This window comes from Megalops cyprinoides, chromosome 18 (assembly GCF_013368585.1).
Source record: "Megalops cyprinoides isolate fMegCyp1 chromosome 18, fMegCyp1.pri, whole genome shotgun sequence".
Classification (NCBI taxonomy): Eukaryota; Metazoa; Chordata; class Actinopteri; order Elopiformes; family Megalopidae; genus Megalops; species Megalops cyprinoides.
In genome coordinates, this window is record NC_050600.1 from 16,703,296 (window position 1) to 16,724,448 (window position 21,153).

General features: G+C 41.8%; 1 protein-coding gene across 3 annotated transcripts; it reads left to right on the forward strand.

The window, feature by feature from the left end:
- Positions 1–870: 870 nt before the first annotated feature.
- LOC118793325 (calcium uniporter protein, mitochondrial-like) lies at positions 871–21,071 on the forward strand. 3 transcript variants are annotated; one of them, XM_036551458.1, is made up of 8 exons: positions 871–1,077; positions 16,414–16,486; positions 16,643–16,813; positions 17,211–17,315; positions 17,736–17,896; positions 18,273–18,479; positions 19,208–19,324; positions 19,863–21,071. In XM_036551458.1, the coding sequence occupies exons 1-8, from the start codon at positions 979–981 to the stop codon at positions 19,938–19,940; spliced, it is 1,011 nt and encodes a 336-aa protein (XP_036407351.1). In that variant the 5' UTR covers positions 871–978; the 3' UTR covers positions 19,941–21,071. The 3 variants fall into 3 exon arrangements, with proteins under 3 accessions (XP_036407351.1, XP_036407353.1, XP_036407352.1); XM_036551460.1 differs by having other exon boundaries at positions 19,208–19,315; XM_036551459.1 differs by having other exon boundaries at positions 18,276–18,479.
- The last annotated feature ends 82 nt before the right edge of the window (positions 21,072–21,153 follow it).

Below are 21,153 nucleotides of genomic sequence, written 5' to 3' on the forward strand. Positions count from 1 at the left end.
ACCTTAATTAAGTGCTTGAATGGGTTGCAAGAAATCATGTTTCTGCTGAGGATCTATTTAATGAGAACTGAACATGCAGTTAGCTGTTCCACTTAAGACAACACATGTCGATTTCAAAGTTAAGCTATGTCAGTGCTTGCTTTCTTACAGCACCCCCACTTAATTACTTTTGCCATATATCTTTTCCACTACAGCTGACCTAGTTGTTTGGCAGTGATGGACCTGCTCCCACTCATACTGTTCCATCCTTTTGTCGTGGTTCGCTACCACATCGGGACAGTCTCAACCTTTGTGGTTGAACTGAGAGCATTTAACCAATACGAGCCCATTCCTGTTTTAATTATAAATAAACATGAATATAACAAAACAATTTACATGGGCATACCAGTTTTTGTATCTTACGTGAAAATCCGTGATTGGAAAGGGGAGTTCAAGAGCCTGGCTCGTCCCCGTTATTAAAAACCAACGCGGATGGTGAAAGCCCAAATGTACCGGTGCGTAAATGTGGTAAACCGTGAAAATGGGATTCAATGCAAAAGATTACAACGGGATATTATCACGCTATCAAGTCAAAGCACTGTCGTGAAGTGTTCAATATTTGCGTCTTAAAATATCAACATTTTTCCTTCATAATACACAACACACAACGATTCAAACTTACAACTCAACCAAAAATACACAAAAGCCCCTGTTAAAAATAAACGCGCTGCAAACTTTCAGGTGTCCATGTAATGAATTAATTTCGCGCATGCACGGGACGGTCCTCTCGTACGGATATCCACCAATAGGGTGAGAATGAAGTGCCTGGGAAAAGGCTGAGCAATAAACGTTTCGCTCGGACTGCCTGCCTCCGCGTATTCCACCCTCCTCTTCTCAGCGGTGTTGTCCTCATTGGAAGAACGCCGTGGCGGCCAGTGAGAAGCAGAAGTCGCGCACGCTATGCGCTCTTCCACTGATCGTGCTGGCTAAGTGGTAGCAATGGTTTCTTTTGGAAGGGTTGCGAAACTGCAAGTTAGAATTCTCCGGAGTGCACTCTCATACCCTGCAATAAGAGTAACTTCGTCTCCAATATCCCTGGTGAGTTGCAAAACTTGTCACTTTCCTTGTACAGTATTAACAGAAATATGCTAGCTAAACCTTTCCTGTTCACGCAACGCGCGACTGTCGGAAAGTGTTCAAACAGCTTGGTGTATTTTAGTGAAGTAGATAAACTGTCTAGACTTACATGCCATAGCGATGTGTGGCACGCTGTTTGCATAGCATAGTATGAATTTAAAATCGGTCTCAATTCACAGTGTTTAGAAAGTAATTTATTATCCTGCAACAGGAGCGAATGATTCTGGAAGACATTTCTTGCAAGGTGTGTTGTCAGGTTTCTCATCTTCACTTTCGCTCCCGTAAGTAAATAAAAAGTAATCTACGCTACCCATGGCTACCCCTGTTGAACTGGGGATTAATGCTTAAGGGCAGTGATTTATTGTGTTACATGGGTCTTGGAAGTAACTGTGCTGGAGACTTCCATATTAATTGTAACACGTATATAGGCCTGTTACATATTTTGTGCACACATTGTATAATTAGACCATATCCAAACATCTAATATCTAATGCATAACTGTGGCATTCCAGGTCTGTATTATTGAAATATATCAGAACTTGTTTGAAAAGTGGGTGTAAGAAACTCTATATTGGGGTACACAACCGTAAATATATGTTCATTATTGATTATATGAAAGAATATCAGAACATGCAATATACAGTGGATGGCTTGGGTGGCTGTGACTTAAAAACTCAACGTTAACTGATCTGTTTAGGGAAATCACACAGTGCTGATCAGATCATGTATTTCCATGGAAAGAGCTTCCTGTTTTATTTATTTTTACCATAGAGAACTTATAAGTAAATTAACGTTTGGTGGAGCACTGTATGTGTGCAAAAGGTGCAGAACAAATCAGTATAATGACTTGAAGTACACATATTTTACCTAACACTTGTAGTCTGCTCATGTTCAATTCTAATTACCTGAAACAGGTTTGGTTAATTGGAATCAAAACATAGAGATGTCGGGGGAAAGACAGCCATTTTCCCGGATCCCGGTTTCCTTATTCCAGTCCTGCATTATTTGTCTTCGCACCCAGACCTGTCTTGCAGTAATTCTCTCCTTCCTCAAATAATGCAGATCAGTAAACGTTAGATCCTTACTTGTGTAAACAGAACAGCAGACAATAAATGATTTGACTGACCCTGTACATCTGGCTTTGTACTAAGTCAAGTGAATCTGTCTTTTAATACCAAAATAATGTGTATGCCACAGAACTTTGTGGTCTTGCAGCCTTGCAGGTAAATATAAACACTGGTTAATTTTTAGTGAAACAGGCCTGTGAGGTCTTTGCCAACACCCTGAGCAGGACCGTGAAATAAATGATTGCGTGGACTCTATAGCCTTAATATGTCATCTCCTCGTAAAGTGGAGAGATTTATTGGGATGGGTGCCTGCTGCTCCACTGTCCCGGAGTGGTCTTGTGTCCACCTCATCTGTTCGCTCTATTTCTTTGTGTGGGAAGAACAACCATGAACCAAAAAGAAATGTATCTGCACACTCTGAGAACATTCAATTCATCCAAGTCTGGCTATCAGCATTCCCACTTAGGCAAACTGTACACTTTTCACAGTAATGGAAAACTATTAACATAAACGTAATAATTCAAACTTTTGTCTTCCTTGTGCGAATAGCAAATGTGTTTATGAAGCAGCAGTGTTAGCTTTATGCAGAAAACTGTGGGCATGCCTGAAAGCATTGCTTTGGCCCATAGACAGGGGAAGGTATTCAACCCATCAGCAGTGAGTCCTTTATCCAGCTGGTGCACCTGGTCAGGAAGACCTCCTTTACCTTGTCTATACCCTGTGCAATAGACCTTTTACCCTCTCTTTGCCCTTTTCAGTAGATCAGAGGAGACTTTAGTGTTTATATTTATGTACAGGTAATGGTTGGTCTTGTTCCCAAAACGTTAAAAAAAAGTATTTTTTATCAGTACGTTCATTAGACCTTTAAAACATAGTGGTTGTGTTCAATGCATCCCGGTCAGAACTCTTTACAGATTATGCTAATGTGACCCTTTCCCTAATGGTCTGTTTAGAGGCAGCTTTCAAAAACATGGATTAATTAGTTATTTAAGAACATGTGACAAGATAAATTTTTGTAGTGCTAAAGACTTTTTCAAAGGAGACATTTTTACATTGTGGTTGGAGGAGAGAGAGCAGCAAGGAAGAAGATTCACTTGAGAGGATGCTGGCCTGGACAAATAATGGGAAAACGTAACAAATCAAAATGAATCAAATCCTGTTTTTGTAGTGAGTTGCAATTTGGGGAGTAACAGACAAAGAAAAAGGCCTGTTGTGTGCAGATGACTACGGTGACATTGGCACAGGACTTTCATCCACTCCCTCTCCTCTAACACCAGTGATCCACACAGCTCTGATTACAGTAGAGTGGGCATCACGCTCTTTGCGGTTTCCTGCTTTGCGATCGTCCATCTTGCATGTAAGTAATTTTATAGAGTAGCGTATGGAACTCTGCACTCCACTAAATCTTTTCTGTCACTTTTCAGTTTTTACCTTCTGCAAGGTATGACATCACCCTGGTAAAATGAACACACTATTCATTAAGCCCACAGCATTCTTCTGGTGAAACTCACTTAACATATTGCAAAACTTGAACCCTGCATCCAAACAGAGTCATCGTTCAGTCCTACACTGTAGCCAGCTTCTGTAGTTTTTTTTTTTTTGTTCTCACTGCTTTGTGTCTCTATTTTGTGTCCTTTGAATTTAAAAAGAACACAAAGCCTTTTAGATTCTTGGAATGCTGTGTCGTTCAATGTGCCAGTGTTGGAATGTTTAAACACCCGCCATGTGCTCTGTGCTAAGCACCTCTGTTGTCATCTGCATTTGAAAGTTTAGGTGGCCACAGCTGGTGGCTGGAGCGGCGCGCTTTAGCGCTCCTCTGAGCCTCTGAGGTGTCTGTCGGAGCCCTGGAGCTGTGTCTCCATTCTGATGATGCACGGCTTGCATTTGTGCTGTTGTTTTGGGAGGTTGCCTCTCAGTCTGAGGTGACATTAGCCCTCCTCCCAGATCTGCTTCCAGCTGCCCCCTGTCGCTTAGAGGTCCTGTCATTGCTGGTTCCTGAGCTGACATACATCTAAGACCATGGGAGAGTACTCTCTGACACTGTGCTCATGCAGTAAAAAATCTGCAAATGTTTTGAAATATTCATTCTTATATTCACTGGCGGCAGGGCTAGTGGCAAGGAGCGAGGCTTGTAAACGAAAGGTTGCTGGTTTGATTCCTTGCTGGGGTACTGCTGCTGTACCCTTGGACAGGTTACTCAGCCCACTAAATTTCAAGCTGTATAAATGGATAACATGTAAAAACTGTCACTCTGGATAAGATAATGCCAATAATGTAACATATGAACCATTAATAATTCAGCCTGGCAGAGGCCATTGGCTTGGTGTTTTTTTCCTTGACATCAGAGTAAAACACGCTTCTTAAATTGTAATTATCAAGTGTTTATAAGGATAACTGGTGTTCTGTTAGTCCCTCGTTTTTGAGCATGTTCCCCCTCACCTCAGTGCTACACCACCTGCACTCAGGAAGCTTCCAAACAAAGCGTTTGCACTCCTCTGAGGCATGCAGTCTCCCACAATGCCAGTGACTGTTTCACACAGTGCGAGCCACACAGTGCGCTACATCAGAGGAAGCGTGGATTAGCGAAGAGCACTATATCCCTCAGTAAATATCCAGCTGTTTAAATGGATAACATGTGACCGCAACATGGTAACTCATTGGTGATGGGCGCGCCGCACTAGTAGCTGCACAGGGAGGCACTAGTACAGCAATATAACATGGAGCCATCCATAACATGGAATATAACAGGAGCGTGGGCTATAAGCCCATCCTATCCATGTAAGGCAAAACCAGTTACGTGCCACCACAGTGGACTCTTGGCCATGGTTGTTGATGATAAAGCCCTGGCTCAGAAGTGATGAGGAGCAGGACTCGCAACTGAAAGGTTCCCAGTTCGATTCCCTGCTGGGGCACTGCTGATGTGCCCTTGGGCAAGCTACTTAACCCACGACTGCCTCAGTAAATATTTAGCTGTATCAATGAGTAAAATTGCAACCTATGTAAGTTGCTCTGGATAACAGCGTCTGTTAAATGACATGAATTTAATTTGGAGCTTTTTTATTAGTTTGTGCAAAAAGGTTGTATTCAAAGATGGTATCTTAGGTTCCTTCTAATATTGTTGTCCCTAAATCTTATTTCTCATCAGCGAAATCAAAGTCCTTACAGGAAAATGGAATAATATATGATTTCATCTGTGACAGGCACTCCTGCATTCTCTATGACCATTCAATTAGAGCAAAGCAGCGCAGGGTTTAATTAAAGATGCATTGATTACAAGAGCAGCCAGTCACAAAATGAGATCAATAAGAGTAACACTGAGACCCTGCAGGCATCCAGAAATGAAAAATGATAAGATAGAAAGGACCTGTGATATCATAACTTGTTGAGAGAAGTGTATTGACGTTGTGTTGAAGACTTCCCTTTTTGCCTTAGAAATACATAGAAATTTAATTTATTGGACCACTTCTCTGCAGTATAGAATGATCAGATTAAATAGTAATTACACATTTATAGAATTCAGCCACTCAGATGTGTATTTGGGTTTTTATATTTAAATCCCTGTGGTTCTGACCTCTAAAGTATAAAGGCTTATTGTAAAAGTATTGTGCTTGCAAAGGGGAAGGCTGTGTTTAAAAAAAAAAAAAAACTGTTTAAGACATACTGTCATCAGGAATACTAGAGTTGAGTCAGACAGGAAGACAAAGCAAGAATGCAGGCTGTTGTGGGTGGCTGTAGTGATCAGATTGTGATGGCAGAGTGGAGCTGTGTACCACAGGAAGCTGCAGAGACAGATTAGAACTCATCTCCTGTGTGCAAGTCCACTTGTTCACAAGTAACAAACCGCACATGAAAAACTACAGAGGTGGCACTCTGTCCCTGCCATTCAGTGGAGACAGTGTTCAACAAGCATCTGCATGCAATGGCAGTGTTTAACACCAAACCTTCATGTCAGTAGATTAGCAAGTATATTAACAAATGTTAATACTGAAAACTGAGAACACGCAACTTGAAACTCAACAGTCTGGTTATTTGACTTTCACTTCATCAGGCAGTGGTGTGATGGTTCATGGCGGTGCTCGTGAGTGTAGTGTCAGGAGTGGCTTGAGCTGACACAAAACCTCCTTTGCAAAGCAGTCCTGACTGTTCCACTATTGTGGGATTTTGGTAGGACATTTATTTTAGTAGTTCAGTTCTTTGTCTTAGGTTATATATATCCAAACACTTATCGTAACTCCAGCTAAAAGGTAAATTCCATCACCTCTCACCCCAGCCAGTAGCACAGCAATTCATTGTCAGATTCAGCCCTGACAATCTGTACAAGCTGATCGAACCTAAGGAAAACGGGTTAATTCGCAGAAGACTGTTGCCCTTTCCCCTCCATCTCCTTATGGGAGAAGCATGGTCATTTCAGGTGCGGTCCGTTCCAAAACCTCTCTGTCTGTCCTTCTTCCGTTTCTGAGAAAGGAAACAAAATAAAAACCACCTGATGCAAATCATCTTTGTGCAGGCATGAAGACAGAGTGCAGATGACAGCAGATGTAATTAGGTTCTGACCTCCCTCCACCATATATCTCCCCGCCGGTGAAATGTTTTATGGTCACATTTTGCCGTTTCCCTGGAGACATGTCCCGCGCACACACGGGAATTATTGATGCCCTTGTCAGGCATCTGAATGCCATTCCACACAAAAAGGGGGCTGATAAGCGAATCCCCCCCCCCCCCATGATGGGCCATGCGAACATCTCACTGTGGCTGAGAATGGGGCTGTATTTCACCCTGTCAGGGCTCGGAGCGGCTCGTGGAACAGCACAGGAATCATTAGTGCTCTAGCGTTGCCCGTGATGGAGCGATCAGTGTTCGAGTCATAATGATGGTGACATTTCTGTGTGCATTTTTTAATCACATTGAGCCCTTCAGGTTGGGCTGTTTGGAAATTAGCCTCACTTTGGCCAGATGCTTGTAATATGATGTCACAGTGTGAATATTACTAACCCAAATATGACTACACAACAGTAGTAGCTTGAGCCCCAAATTTCGTTTGGATGCTCTACTAACTAGTATCCAAGCAGAGCTTTCTATGCATTTTATAACTTTTAGATTAGTGCCAAAGCTGCCTGATCAGGTTCAGCGCATTTGTTGTTGAATTGGACTGCCTGCAGCCAGAGCTACAGCACAAGACCCCATAATGAATGCTTGCATCTGCTGAGATCAAGATGACTGACTATAGAGTTTTAAAAAAGTTCAAGGAAAACCACATGGTACCTAAACTTGGTGAGCCAGGCTGGTGCCAGCTCTTCAGTGGACAAGGAGTCATTTTGAATGTATAAACTTCTTTTTTTTAGTGCTTAACTGTAGAGGCAATCAGTGAATGTCCCTGTGTGACTGTGTGAAGCAGCAGAATTGTGGAACTTTGCTGTGTATGTCGATAGGTCAGCAGAAAGTGTTTGTGTGTTTTCCCATTCTCACATCCAGTGAATGCCAGGGCCACCTTGGGGCTGGTGGTGACTTGTACTGACAGGTAAATCATATGAGAATTAAGAATGTTACTTTGTGAATTCAACCATTTCACTTGCGGTATTGCAGTATATATCAAAACCAAAATATATTCAATGATGATTTATTTTTTAATCTGCCTCTGAATTCATTTTTGGAGTGTTTCAGTGAACTGTATGTGTAATTTATTTAAAATGTAGTTTTACAGTGTTGTACATTGAAATAAACATGATGCAAATTTGGATATATTCATAAGGAATATGTTTGTTCCATCCATTGTTCTCAATAGTTCTGCTTATGTCCTATTGTTTTAACTGGTCAAATGTATTGACAGGCGTATTGCTTAACACTTTTTAATTGCCACTTGGCCAGTTGTCCTTTATTGGCTTTGCAGTACCGGACTTGTATTACATGGCTTACATTTCACACATTATTACAGCTGGATATTTTATGAAGCAGCTCAAGATTAGTATTTCAAGTTGCTCAGGGGGTAAAACAGCAGAGGTTTTAAGAAACACTATCCTCCCTCCACAGTGTGATATAATTCATAATGTCTAATACAGTATAGCCCAAATTATATCGTATGTACTATTATTATAGTATGTACTGTATGATATAATATATATAATACACTGTAATTTATATAAAGTACTTCATTGTGGTGCTTATAGGAATAGAATCTCACAGTGTATTGACCAAGTAAGTAAATGAATCAGGCTCTTCTTCTGAAAATATTATTTCCAATGGTACCTGTGGTCTGTTAAGAGGTTAGAGGTCGGGGGAATGACGACAGTCTGATTAATCCGAGGGTCCTCTGCTAGTATTTCTGCTGCTCAGATGGGGTTAGCTTATACTGTCCAGACACATTCTGTTAAATTATGAATAGGAGAATATCAGTCATCAGCGCAGGTCCCAGGTCAGCTCTCTGTGTCACAGTTCACTGCTGACTCTGTGTAATTAATGTAATGAAGTCATTTGAGCCATAGGAGGGGCAGATCCCAGCGAGAGTTCTCCCACACCTGCTGCCTGCATGCCCACATCCCCACATCCCCAGTAAGAGACTGGAATACAGCAGAGAGTGCAGGCACTGGATGAACCTGTTGGATGATGGGGAAAAAAGAGCACTCAGCACTTGTGCTGCAGTAGATGGGCTGAATAGTCACACCACCAGCATAGCATCTTTGGCTGATAAAATGATTTATCTTCTGATCTTTGACAGATAATAGTTCACATATTTCTTTCCCACGTGTGACTTAAATATAAATACCGTATCCTCCATATTTACTCGCATCCCATATAAAATAGGAAGAAAACGTGATATAAAAGAAAAAATATATATCCACTGGATCTTTGTTTCTGCTGACTCAGGTGTTTTCTGGAAGAAAATACCTGAGTTGTGAGCAACATGATTGTGTGCAGTGCTTTCAAGTAATCAATTATAACCATTTATATATTTAGAAAATACAATCCAGTGCATAACATTTGTTCTTTGAGGTTTTTGGTTCCTGTTAATCACAGGTATGAGTGAATATGTAATATGCACTGTAGTATAGCTTGATATAAACCATAAGGACACAGGATAACATGTTAGCTGTGCATGTATCCTTTTCTTGCTCCAAAAGAAACTTGGCTGGCTTTGTGTTTTGCTGTCTGCCTCACAACTGAAGGTTGTTTTGGAATGCCTGGGTGCCTGCAGCATACAAAGTGAGTTCTTTGTAGAGGTCCTGGACTCAAAAGTTTGGTGTGTTGATTAACTAAATTGTGTGAAAAGGGGCCGTGAGTGGTAGTAAATGTGGCACTCTCTGATTAACAATGATTCAGGGTGAAAGGAGGGGCTCTGTGTGTGCCGAATCACAAATCACAAAGAGAAATGAAAGTTAAAGCATAAAATAAGGACTGTAGAAACTGCACAGTAGTCACCTACAAGGAAGCAGACATTCTATGAAAACAGGTACTTTCTGAAAATTTATTGTGTTGCATGGTTACGTTGCTTTATTATGTGCTGGGCTCTCTTACTCTTGAAGAATAATGGGGAGAGTAAGTGCCAATTCCTCACAAAACAGCTTACAGAGTCAGGTGGGTGTTGGATTAGTTTTAGTGCTGTGCCCATTGCTGTGACGTGTACAATGATGGTCCTCTGGAGAGACAAATTGCTTAGCTCCTATTTGACAGCAGGATTCCTAGCCAGGCACTTAGCAGTAACACTATGCTGAACAAACACTCTGACTAAATGTTAAACTACAGTGAAAATTCTCCTGACACAAGGGCCTTGATAAAATGAATTCTGGGAGATAATTATTATTCTTTCCATCTTAAGAATCATGCTGCAAATGTTTTTTTTTTCCTCCTTTACTCATTCTATACTCAGAGTGTTTAACTTCAATGGTTTATATATAGTATTTGTAGCTAGGACATCAGTAACATATTTCCGCAGCCCTTCACAAGCAAATATGGCAGCTGCACCATTTGGCCTGTTAGATTCGCTATACAGACTTTTGCCACAGATTGCTGGAATCATCCAAATTATGAAAATGCATTAATTAAGAAAATTTTGCATGACCAACTTTTGCTTATGTAAATTTAGTCAGGAGATTGGCAGGTTCGTCCCTTCAGTTAGAAGCTGTCTGTCATTCTATTGTATACCGACTGTATAATAATGGAGCCTGATTTGTCTGTCACTTTATTCCTGCTTGCTATTTCTGTCATATTTCAGATGCCATGCAGAAAATTTAGGCTCTTAATCCCTCCATTTATACCTCATTGGTATTCTTAGCCATGTTGTATAGAATGTTAGTTGCCATGACGATGTATTCCAGTTCCTGTCCTCTTAGAGAGTTGGTTTTGTTGTTTATGGGTTTTGGCTGTGCTGTTTTCTCAAAGGGGGAAAAAATTGCGATGTTTTCTGCTTTGCATGCCGTTAGCTTCACTCTAAATCACAACACTTCCATGACATGAAAGGGTGGTATTGTGTTCTTTATATTCGGTAAGGTTCCTTCTAGCATGTGCTCTCAGCGAAACTGAAGACCTGCACGATGAGCGTGCAGTATCCACTGAAGCAGTTCTGCCTTTTGCTTATTTTTATATAAAGCTTTAATCAAGAAATGCCCACCCTTCTCCTCAGTATAAATGACACTGCTTGTTTGTACCCCACCAGTATGCCAGTCAGGGCTCTGGAAACATGACAGTCAGTCAGACCCGCCTTGAGGAAGCGCTGATGGAAATTTTGAGGATCTTTTGTTGCACGCAGCAGGAGGTACTCAGGTGGAACCACAGCTAGTTCATTGGATTGCAGCCAGACTCCAAGGTTTCCGCAAAGGTCCATCTACAGAGAGAATAAAAATACTAAACTAGAAACCAAGGTGATCCCTTTATTGCTGAAATATAGTAATTGATGATTTTTGGGATTGAAATACCTCTCCTTCAGTAGGAACTACAAATGGATGTTTTAGCATTTGGGCATTTGTTGCATTCAAGTACTGTACAGGGGAAAATAATGATTTGGTTTGCTAAAAAAAATTAGCTAAAATAAAGTAGCTCCAAAATGACACTGCACACACAGTGACTGACTGTTAAAGTACAATACAATGTTTTTTTCATTCAAGTATTATATAGTCCATCATTCAATAGAATGTCTTCACAATCCATTGATCATCACTAAACCTTTCACCAGCAAATGGTAGAGCCATGAAATTAAATATAGGGAGGTGAAGATATTTTAGCTTGCCTCAGGCAGTTACTGTAAAGTTTACATTTTTTCAGTTTGTTTAAAATTGAAACGCACATAGCAGTACTCAAAACCAACTACAATGAATAGCATTTTAGGAAAAAAAAAACATAGTTTATATAGTTTTCTTAGGGGAAATTATGTACAAAAGCGTTATAGGGAGCACAGCCTGACTTGTCAGAACTGTAGGTTTTGGGGGAAAAAAAAATGCTTACAGTATGAATTGGAGCAGGGAATCTAATTAAAACACGACTGCAGAGAGCCCGGTGGATGCTTGCGCTGCAGACAGCGGAACTGCGCTAAATGAAGCAGAGTGCATGGCTTTGTGAAAACCCTAAGCATCAGCTTAACAGCATTCCCTTAGCAGGCATTTCAGTAGCAAGCTCAGTGGGGTTTTTTTTTGTTTTTTTGGGTTTTATTTCGGCAAATGAAAACGATCACGTTAGTTAGGATGTTGGGCTCCACATGCACTTTCTGGGTCTGAAGGTTTGTGTGCACGGTTCACTAGCAATAAAATCATTGATGTACTCATGGAATTTTGAGTTTGTTATTATTGTTACTAGTTTTAATTGTTAGTATTATTGATTTATTACTTCAGCACAATAAATAGTCACAGGCACATTCTGGTTTCTGGGAGGTTCAGGACTTCGGCATAATCGACTCAAGAGGAAATAGAGTCTGCACACTACTCTAATGCTCCCAAACAATTTTATGTGCACAAAGATGTAGCACGTACAATGTCTCATCCTGACAAAGATCCCTGGGGATCGAAGTGTTATCTGTGCTACAGTACATCTGTGGGCAAGCAAAATCATTCGAGAGCGTTAGAGTAGTGTATAGATTCTATTTTCTTTCATAAGTGACAATATATGTTCATGTTTTTAATATTTTAAAAATTGATTTTATATTTATTCATCACCACACTCAATGGCATTTATTCATCACACAAACCTGAATGAACGGAGGCGAAAGCTTTCCATTTCATTACACTTCTTGTTATCTTAATCTTTGAAGGAGAAACATTTTTGTCATGAACATTTGTCTAAAATGAGTAAGGATTGCAGTTTAATATCTTCTCATGCGTAACCTAAAATCAGGAGTGTCAGATAATTTTGAAAGATCAGTTTTATCATGGAAACTGCAATGGCACATTGGGGGAGCTAATGAAACTGATCAATAAATGTCAATAATCTCACAGGATTATATATATAATCATGTTAAAATGGATTACCTAATTTGTATTGTCCTGAACTCCTTAATTATGGTAGTCAAATTGATGAGGTTATTAACAGTTAAAATTGTTTTAATTACAGAAGCAGGCTATTAGCAATGTATGATATGTGGCATTGTAATACGTGGAGCAGCCTAATCACTTTCAATGTGATGAAACACGTAATCCATGATTCATACAGAAATATCATAATAACAATTACATAGCATTTGGAAATTGTATTATACATTAAATTAAATTAACAAGTTTGATGCTAAAGCAATATTTATTTCTTCTTTAAGGTACTATGATTGATTACAACCATACACTCCAGTGTTGCAAAACAGAGATGACGGATAAGATAAATAGGTCCCTGTGGTGCAATAATACCCTTCCCACAGCAGCGTGTTTTTTCTCCCCCCATAGTGTCTTCATGACTGTTGGGTTGGAATGAAGCAGCTTATCCGAGCTTGTTCTGGGCTTTGAGGCTTGGCCTTGTGATCATGTGCGCAATGTGAGTTTCATCTGAGCAGACAGTCTCAGCTCTCCTCCCCCCCGGACTGCCCAGAAGCAAGGAGGAGAGGCCCATTGGACGCGTCATTTACCGGGATCGTTACTCCTATCTGGCTCATTGCAGCCGCAGAGCGAATATGAATCCCCAGGCCATGGCTATCGACTGCAGAGGGCCCAGACGCATCAGCCTGTATCTCCCTGTCGCAAGCCCTGCCGCGGTGCATTACGTTACATTATTGTCATTGAGCAGACGCTCTCATCCAGAGCAACTTACGTAGGTTACAGTTTTTTTACATGTTACATTTATACAGCTGGATATTTACTGAGGCAATTGTGGGTTAAGTAGCTTCCCCAAGGGTACAGCGGCAGTGCCCCAGCGGGGAATCGAACCGGCAACCTTTCAGTTACGAGTCCTGCTCCTTACCACTATGCTACACTGCCACCCTTTAGTGTTTGTATGAACATCTGTTAGACCTTCAGGGGTGTTCTGTCTGGAATTCTTCTGCATGTGTGCTGCATGCAGACAGCCACGCCTGAGTATGTGTTTTGTCTGTAAATCAGATTCACACGTTGAGATGGCTGGCTCTCATCACCCTAATAATAGTCTGTGTGGGACGACCAGCCTGACTGTAAATTAGACACTGGTTTCTCCAACAGCAGCGAGCAGTTCCCTTTTTGGCATGCCGTGGCACAACCTGCTCATATGCAACAGTGATGATTGCCGTCTTGTCTCCAGATGTTCCAAAACCCTACCTATGCTACTACCATATTCAAAACTGCAGTTCATCGCTTTATAATGGAGAACTACCTAATGTAACTAAGTAATGGCACAAAGCTGTAATGAGGATTGCAGAGAAGGTGATGACATTATTGTGAGTCCCATGATGGTTCTATGGGTAATTTCAGTGATTGTAGTGACTGTTTCTCGAGTCCTAACTTAAAGAGCATAGTGAATGTGTTTTTATGTTTTATTTTACTTTTTGAGGTAAAAAAAAAAAAATCATTTTCTCTACCAAGAGCCAGACAGTGTTGGGTGAAGATATAATGGTGTCACCTTGGATCAGATGAAGAAAAGTTCAGTGTTTCACTGTAAATGAGTCTTCCTGACTTCCTAACTTTGTTCTACAGCCTGTATTGGAACTGTAAGGAATCAAAGCCTCCTCCTGCTTTTATTGAGATAAAAACCAAACCTTTCTCTCACGTCTGCGGGTGTTAGGAGAATGTCAGGTATATATGAATTATTTGTGAAGTTCAGTACAAAGCAAGAACAGTGATCACATATATTTCATACTTAACGGAGGACATATTCACAGTTTCATTTTAAGTGGACTTATTTTTTAACGTGTGTTTCCGTTTGCCTCCTTGGTGCACCTCCCTGTTTAACTCAATATGCCGTCTATTCCCAGAGAGCAGGGGTTTGGACTGCTGGGGTTAATCAAATCTTAGGCAAGTTGCCAACTCCAGCACCATGTCTATCAGATGATAATACTCAGCTACAGAGCTAATCTCTCTGAATTATACTCACAATGGAAAAGTACCCCGTGCTAGGTAATAATTGCAGCCCATTTTAACAGAGTTGAACACGAATGTCAGGATTTTGCTCACCCCTGACCTTCACAGCTATCTTTATGCTCCTGTATGCTGTCCTGTATTTTGAAAAGTGGCTATATAGAGCTAAATCTTAGCATGAATGGCATTCAGATGACTAATGAGGGAGGATTGTGCTTGTTCAGATATTGGCTGCCCTACGGGTTTGAAATAATGGGGATTTAGGGAGAAGAGCTGGAGGAAAGTTCAGAAATTTCCATTACATATGACCAGATCAGACCATTAGAAATTGTACTGTGCAATTATTCAAATGACATCAAACAAGACAGTGCTTTCTAAATCAGTGGTTTTCAACCAGTCCTTATAGTGTTGTAGTTGAAAAATTTCTGCTTGGTTTTATTGAAGGAGAGGATGGTCAGAGGACTACTTTACAGCGCATGTTAAAATAATTCAACAGTTGCATGTTTGGGAAGTGGGTGAGAGTCATGCTAACATGGTGAGAGCAGAGCATGGCAGTATAGCATAGTGGTAAGGAGCAGGGCTTGTAACCAAAAGGTTTCTGGTTCGATTCCCTGCAGGGGCACTGCCGCTGTACCCTTGGGCACCCACAATCTTTGCAGTAAATATTCAGTTGTATGAATGGTTAACATGTAAAAATAGTAAGATACACTATATGGCCAAAAGTATGTGGACACCTGACCATCACACTTATATGAGCTTATTGGACATCCCATTCCAAAACCATGGGCATTAATATGGAGTTGCCACTGGAGTTCCTCCACACCAAAGTTGTCAAACCATGTCTTTATGGATGTTGCTTTGTGCACAGGGGCACAGTCATGCTGGAACAGGAAACCAAACTGTTGCCACAAAGTTGGAAGCATACAATTGTCTGAAATGTCTAACGTTACCCTTCACTGGAACTAAGGGGCCTAGCCCAAACCCTGAAAAACAGCCCCAGACCATTATCCCTCCTCCACCAAACTTTACAGTAGGCACTGTGCATTCTGGTAGGTTGCACTTTCCTGGCATCCGCCAAACTCAAATTCGTCCATCAAACTACCAGATAGTGAAGTGCGATTCATCACTCCAGAGAACATGTTCCCACTACTCCAGAGTCCAGTGGCGGTGCGCTTTGCACCACTCCAGCCGTCGCTTGGCATTGCGCATAATGATGTTGGGCTTGTGTGCAGCTGCTCGGCCATGGAAACCCATTTCATGAAGCTCCCAACGCACAGTTGTTGTGCTGATGTTGTAGCCGGGGACAGTTTGGAACTCTGTAGTGAGTGATTCAACAGAGGATAGGCGGTTTTTACGTGCTACGCGCTTCTGCATTCGGCAGCCCCAAGTGGTCTACCGCTTCATGGCTGAGCTGTTGTTGCTGCTAGACGCTTCCACTTGACAATGATAGCACTTACATGTGACTGGGGCAGATCTAGCAGGGCAGAAATTTCACAAACTGACTTGTGGCAAAGATGGCATCCTATGACAGTGCCACGTTTAAAGTCACTGAGCTCTCCAGTATGACCCATTCTATCTCCAAGGTTTGTCTATGTAGATTGCATGGCCATGTGCTTGATTTTATGCACCTGTTAACAATTGGTGTGGCTGACTATATAGTGCATGTAAGCAGCTCTGGATAAGAGTGTCTGCTAAATGAAAATAGTGTAATGCAACGTAATGAGAACTGCCCACCAGAATTCAAACAATTGTGTCTTATGTTCCGTCTTACTGCGTTTCAGATCCAGTCCAGGCTGTGGCTCCAGTGGGGTCCTCACAGAGCAGCCTTCTGTAGTACTACAGCACCATCCAATGGTAGGGCTGTGTAATTACATCACAGTAACAGAATTGTGAAGATCTCCTGTTCCCCAAGCCTGATATGAATTATGAGTCACTGTCATGTTTAAGTGTAATCCACACAACACAGGAAGAAGCATAGATGATGAGGTTTTTTGCCTTACATTGTTTCAGACATTGCAGTCCAGTATAAGCATGGCCGTCCAATGCTGGAAGTTCCTTTGCCCTCCAGAAGGGAGCGCTGTCTCTTTTCCCTGAGGCCCATGCTTATGAATGTCGGTGACTTCATCCAGGATATGCAGACGGAGGATGCTGGTGTGACGTCTGCTGCTGTTTTCACTACAGGTCCTGCTCTCCTCTTGCCTGTTAAGTTCATGGTTTCTCGCTCTCCGATATGATAGTTTAAAATATGTCTTTGGTTTCCAGTGCATCTGTGTTGTAAACATTGTTTCTCATATCTTAGCTTCTCAGGTGTCTATAGAATATTTTCTTATCAAATGTACTGTATGTACAGATATATCTGATACAGTATCTGTATATTAGTACTTACTTGGGTCTGATATCTGGTTTCTCTTGTAGCTGGTTCTTGTTTTATGGTACACCATGTTCCCTGCTGACCCGGGGAATTCCTCTCTCATAAATTAGCTGAGTTGTGCAGTGTAGCTGCTCATTTCTTTTGTGAAGTTGAAACAGACTGTGATCGAGGTGTTTGATGCTTTGCTGAGATTAAGTTTCTCCACAGAAGGAGAACGAGTGTCCTCCGCCACTTCCATAGACACCCTGCTACGCAAAGACTTCCGGCTCCGTGTCAATGATGTCACATACCATGTCCACTCACCAGCCAGAGGTAAAACCTCACTGCACTCATGGATTAAACCCATCCTCTATAACAGAGATGTTCAAACCCATTTTTTGAAGGCTATAGTCCAGTAGGATTTTCAAATCTCTTTAGAATACTCTCAGGACCAACAAAGGGAAGCTGGCCTTTTCATTGAGAATCAAGTGGGCAAAGGCCTACCTTGAATGATAGCCTGCAGGCACCTCACCCCTCCTGGGTCAGAATTGGATAGCCCTGCTCCACTGCTTTTTTCTGTACAGTGTGCCTTTATCTCTGCGTTCTTCTTAACCTTCCTGAGGAATGTTTTTGATTGGTACAGAGCCATCTAAACAGTCCAATCAGTACTGCCTACCCTCTGCATAAACCTAATTATCATGAAATTTTGAAGTGGGCTTTGCAAAGATGGCCTAATGTTGGCTGTTTCTGTAGAGATGTTGTCCCGAGAAAGTTTGACAGACCTGGAGGACATCAAGACTGTCATCCACATGCTACATGCAGCCCTGCACCTACCTGGCCATCACCTGCTGAAGGAGAAGGAACTTCTGGAGAGGCTGGACAGCCTCAAACAAGATCTCATCCCCCTGGAGAAGGTACATACACTCTGCACAGACTGAAAAGCATTGTGGCCCCCAACAAGTAGGCTCAGCAATATGAAGGGATGTTCACCCTTTTTTATGTGCATCAGATTGCAGTTGAATTGCTTTGAATGAAGCCATTGTGCATCTGGTGTGCATTGAATTGACTTCTGACTTGAACCTGAATCCTTATTACTATATGGCTTATCTCTGCCATATAGTAAGTGACAGACCATGTTCCATCGGACAGATAGGCAGTCATTTCTTTTTAAATCTTACGATCTGAACCAGTTTTTATGACCGATAGTGATATGTGGGGTCATTTCAGCACCCTGCGATTGTGAGGAGTCCCTACAGGCAGTGGCTGTATTTCTGTACGCGTTCTGTTAAGCAGGTCAAAGCCCAGGTTGCCCGCAGGGCGGAGCAGCAGTCCTCCTGGGCAGTGTGGACAGGCTTGGCTCTGCTGTCAGCCCAGGGCGGAGTGTTGGCCTGGTTCACCTGGTGGGTCTACTCCTGGGACATCATGGAGCCTGTCACATACTTCCTCACCTACGCCACCAGCATCGGGTTCCTCTCCTACTTTGTCCTCACCAAGCAGGTGAGGCCTCTCCCTTTGGATACAGAAATGGTGCTGGTCTACATTGCGCTGTGGTGACTGGCTGTTTTCAACGCTGCCTTTTGGTCTGGCAATAACAGAACTTGTTATGTGAAAGAAGTGTGTCATACCTGTTAAGGTTAACACCCATTGTGTGCAGTTTAACTAGCATTTTAATATCGCTCAGTATTAACATACTAGAAGCATGTGACCTTTGTACTTTTAGTGAACAGACTTATCAAATAAGATCAGACACCTTACGGTAACATCAGTTTTGTCCCCTCTGTGTAAAAGGCAATAAACATCTGAAAATTAAACTGAAGATGCACACATAAAAGCACAAATCATTCACAAATTTGAAGTTGACCTTTGCTTTCCTTTGGAGAGTTGAAAATAGTCCATTTTGAGCCTTCCCACCTTGCCACAACACCACCAGAGAAGCACACCAACCAAGCACATCCGTTCAAATATGAAACTTGCTAAGGGGGAAGGAGCACCCTCTAATTTAAAAAGCCAGTGTGGATGTGCCTTGAGGGAAAGTATTTGGTTGAACAAGTCGAGCAACAGGTCCTACCATAGTCAATGATTCACTGGACTGGCCTTAGAGAGCATAGGGTTCCTTCACTTATTCAGCCATGTTCCACAGGTGTTGGCTTTTCTTCCCATAGTGTGCCAGGTGTGTGGGCTTGGAGGATTCCTTCTCTAACATTTCTGTGGTTCTGTCTCCTCAGGACTTTTCTTACCCAGATGCCAAAGACAGGCAGTTCCTGAGTCATTTCTACAAAGCAGCCAGGAAAGAGCACTTCGACGTGCAGAAGTACAACGAGCTGAAGGAGGAGGTGGCAGCGGTATTGTGACTCATAATAATAGACAGCCAAGGATATCACACAGGGACATCTCCGTAGGAGAGTTCTGGATTTGGTCACAGCTTATTTTCATCCATGTGTTGGTGGATGCGGCAGTGTAGCATAGTGATAAGGAGGAGGGCTTGTTAACCAAAGGGTTGCTGGTTCGATTCCCGGCTGAGGTACTGCTGTTGTACCTATGGGAATGGTATTTAACCGACAATTGCATCTGTAAATATCCAGCTGTGTAAATGGATAACATGTAAAAAACTGTAACCTATGTGAGTCGCTCTGGATAAGAGTGTCTACTAAATGACAACAGTGTAATGCAAATACTTTTCATTTGCTTTACTGATGTTGAGCCAGTAGAATGGGAGCTTAGCAGGGGCCAGGTTTAGTTTGGCTCAACATAAACGACTTGACTCATTTAAAACCTACACATAGGAGCATTGCTGTGGCTGCAGGGTACAGAAGTGATTGGGTGCGCAGGAAAAGGGGCGGGGATGCAGATGATGTTGATATGAGCTCTGTGTGCCATCAGGTGGAGGAGGATCTGAGACGTCTGAGGAAACCAATCCAGCTGCAGCTGCCTATCGAACAGATCCAGCGCAAGGACTGAGGACTTCACACTCACAGAGACATACTCAGCCTCATACGGACAGAAACCTGTGCACTCACAGAGGCATACCAGAAACCTGTGCGCTCACAGAGACATACTGAGCTTCATATGGACAGAGAGACATACTTGCCCTCATACGGACAGAAACCTGTCTGTTCACGGAGACATACACACACACACACACACACGGATAGAAACCTGCACGCTTACAAACCTATACAGACAAACATGCAGAGATATACATACCACCACACAGGCAGACACCCACACAGCCATGGTGATATACACAGCTTTACACAGTCACCCAGATACTCACAGAGGCATGGTGATAAGCACAGCTTCACACAGAAACCTACACTTTCGCAAATAGCCACAGCCCTAAAGTTAAACACATGGAAATGCACTCCACCCAGGACTGTAAGAGACAGTGCTTCCTCCAAAACGTTTTCCTTACATGTTTTCATAATTGTGCCTTTTCTTCCTTTAATGTTCTGGTAAATAATATTTTAATATATCGTTCCAAAAGCAGCAAATTACTGGCATGTTCTTCTGAGACATTAGGGGGCAGACCAAGCATCCATCCATAAGGATATAAAAAAATGTTCTGTCTCAATATGGTACCTCAATGTCAGGATGATCACTCTGACAAAATGATGCTCCACGCATAGGAAGTTTTGGAACACTCATACTGCTGGGTATTAATAATAACACAATTACATATACAAATGACAAGGAAAGTATGTTTTTAAAACAATTACTTACCTCCAATTTTTAGGAAAAGACTTTTTGGCTGATCACCTTTGTACAAACTTTGTTACCATTTAATGGTTTTGTGGGAGCTGGAGGAACAGACCGGTTATTCTTACGTCAAGATACATAATACAACCACAAGGGTGTAGAACAGATCCAGATTGTCCTTGAATGAAATAAAATGTAACATTGGGTCGGGTGTCAAATGTGGGATTTATTCCTTCACTGTAAATAAGTATTGCAAATGCTGTAGCCAATATACTGTGCAATGATTGATAAGGTGTTATAAAACGGGTGTGAAGGTCATGTTAACAGTCTATGGACATGTTGTTACCTATATTGAAAGTGAAAATGAGCGCATTGTAAATTAAAAGGCAAGCTGGAGCAAACACTGCACTTTTTTTTCCATTTGATTTTATTGCACAACTATCCAGAAGTAAACACAGTTCATTATCTAATAACC

Excerpts from the sequence above, each read along its gene's own strand:
- LOC118793325 (XM_036551458.1), top strand. The coding sequence starts at position 979 with ATGGTTTCTTTTGGAAGGGTTGCGAAACTGCAAGTTAGAATTCTCCGG. Across the intron at positions 1,078-16,413 it reads CTTCGTCTCCAATATCCCTG|ATCCAGTCCAGGCTGTGGCT; the intron begins GTGAGTTGCAAA and ends ACTGCGTTTCAG. Across the intron at positions 19,325-19,862 it reads TGAAGGAGGAGGTGGCAGCG|GTGGAGGAGGATCTGAGACG; the intron begins GTATTGTGACTC and ends GTGTGCCATCAG.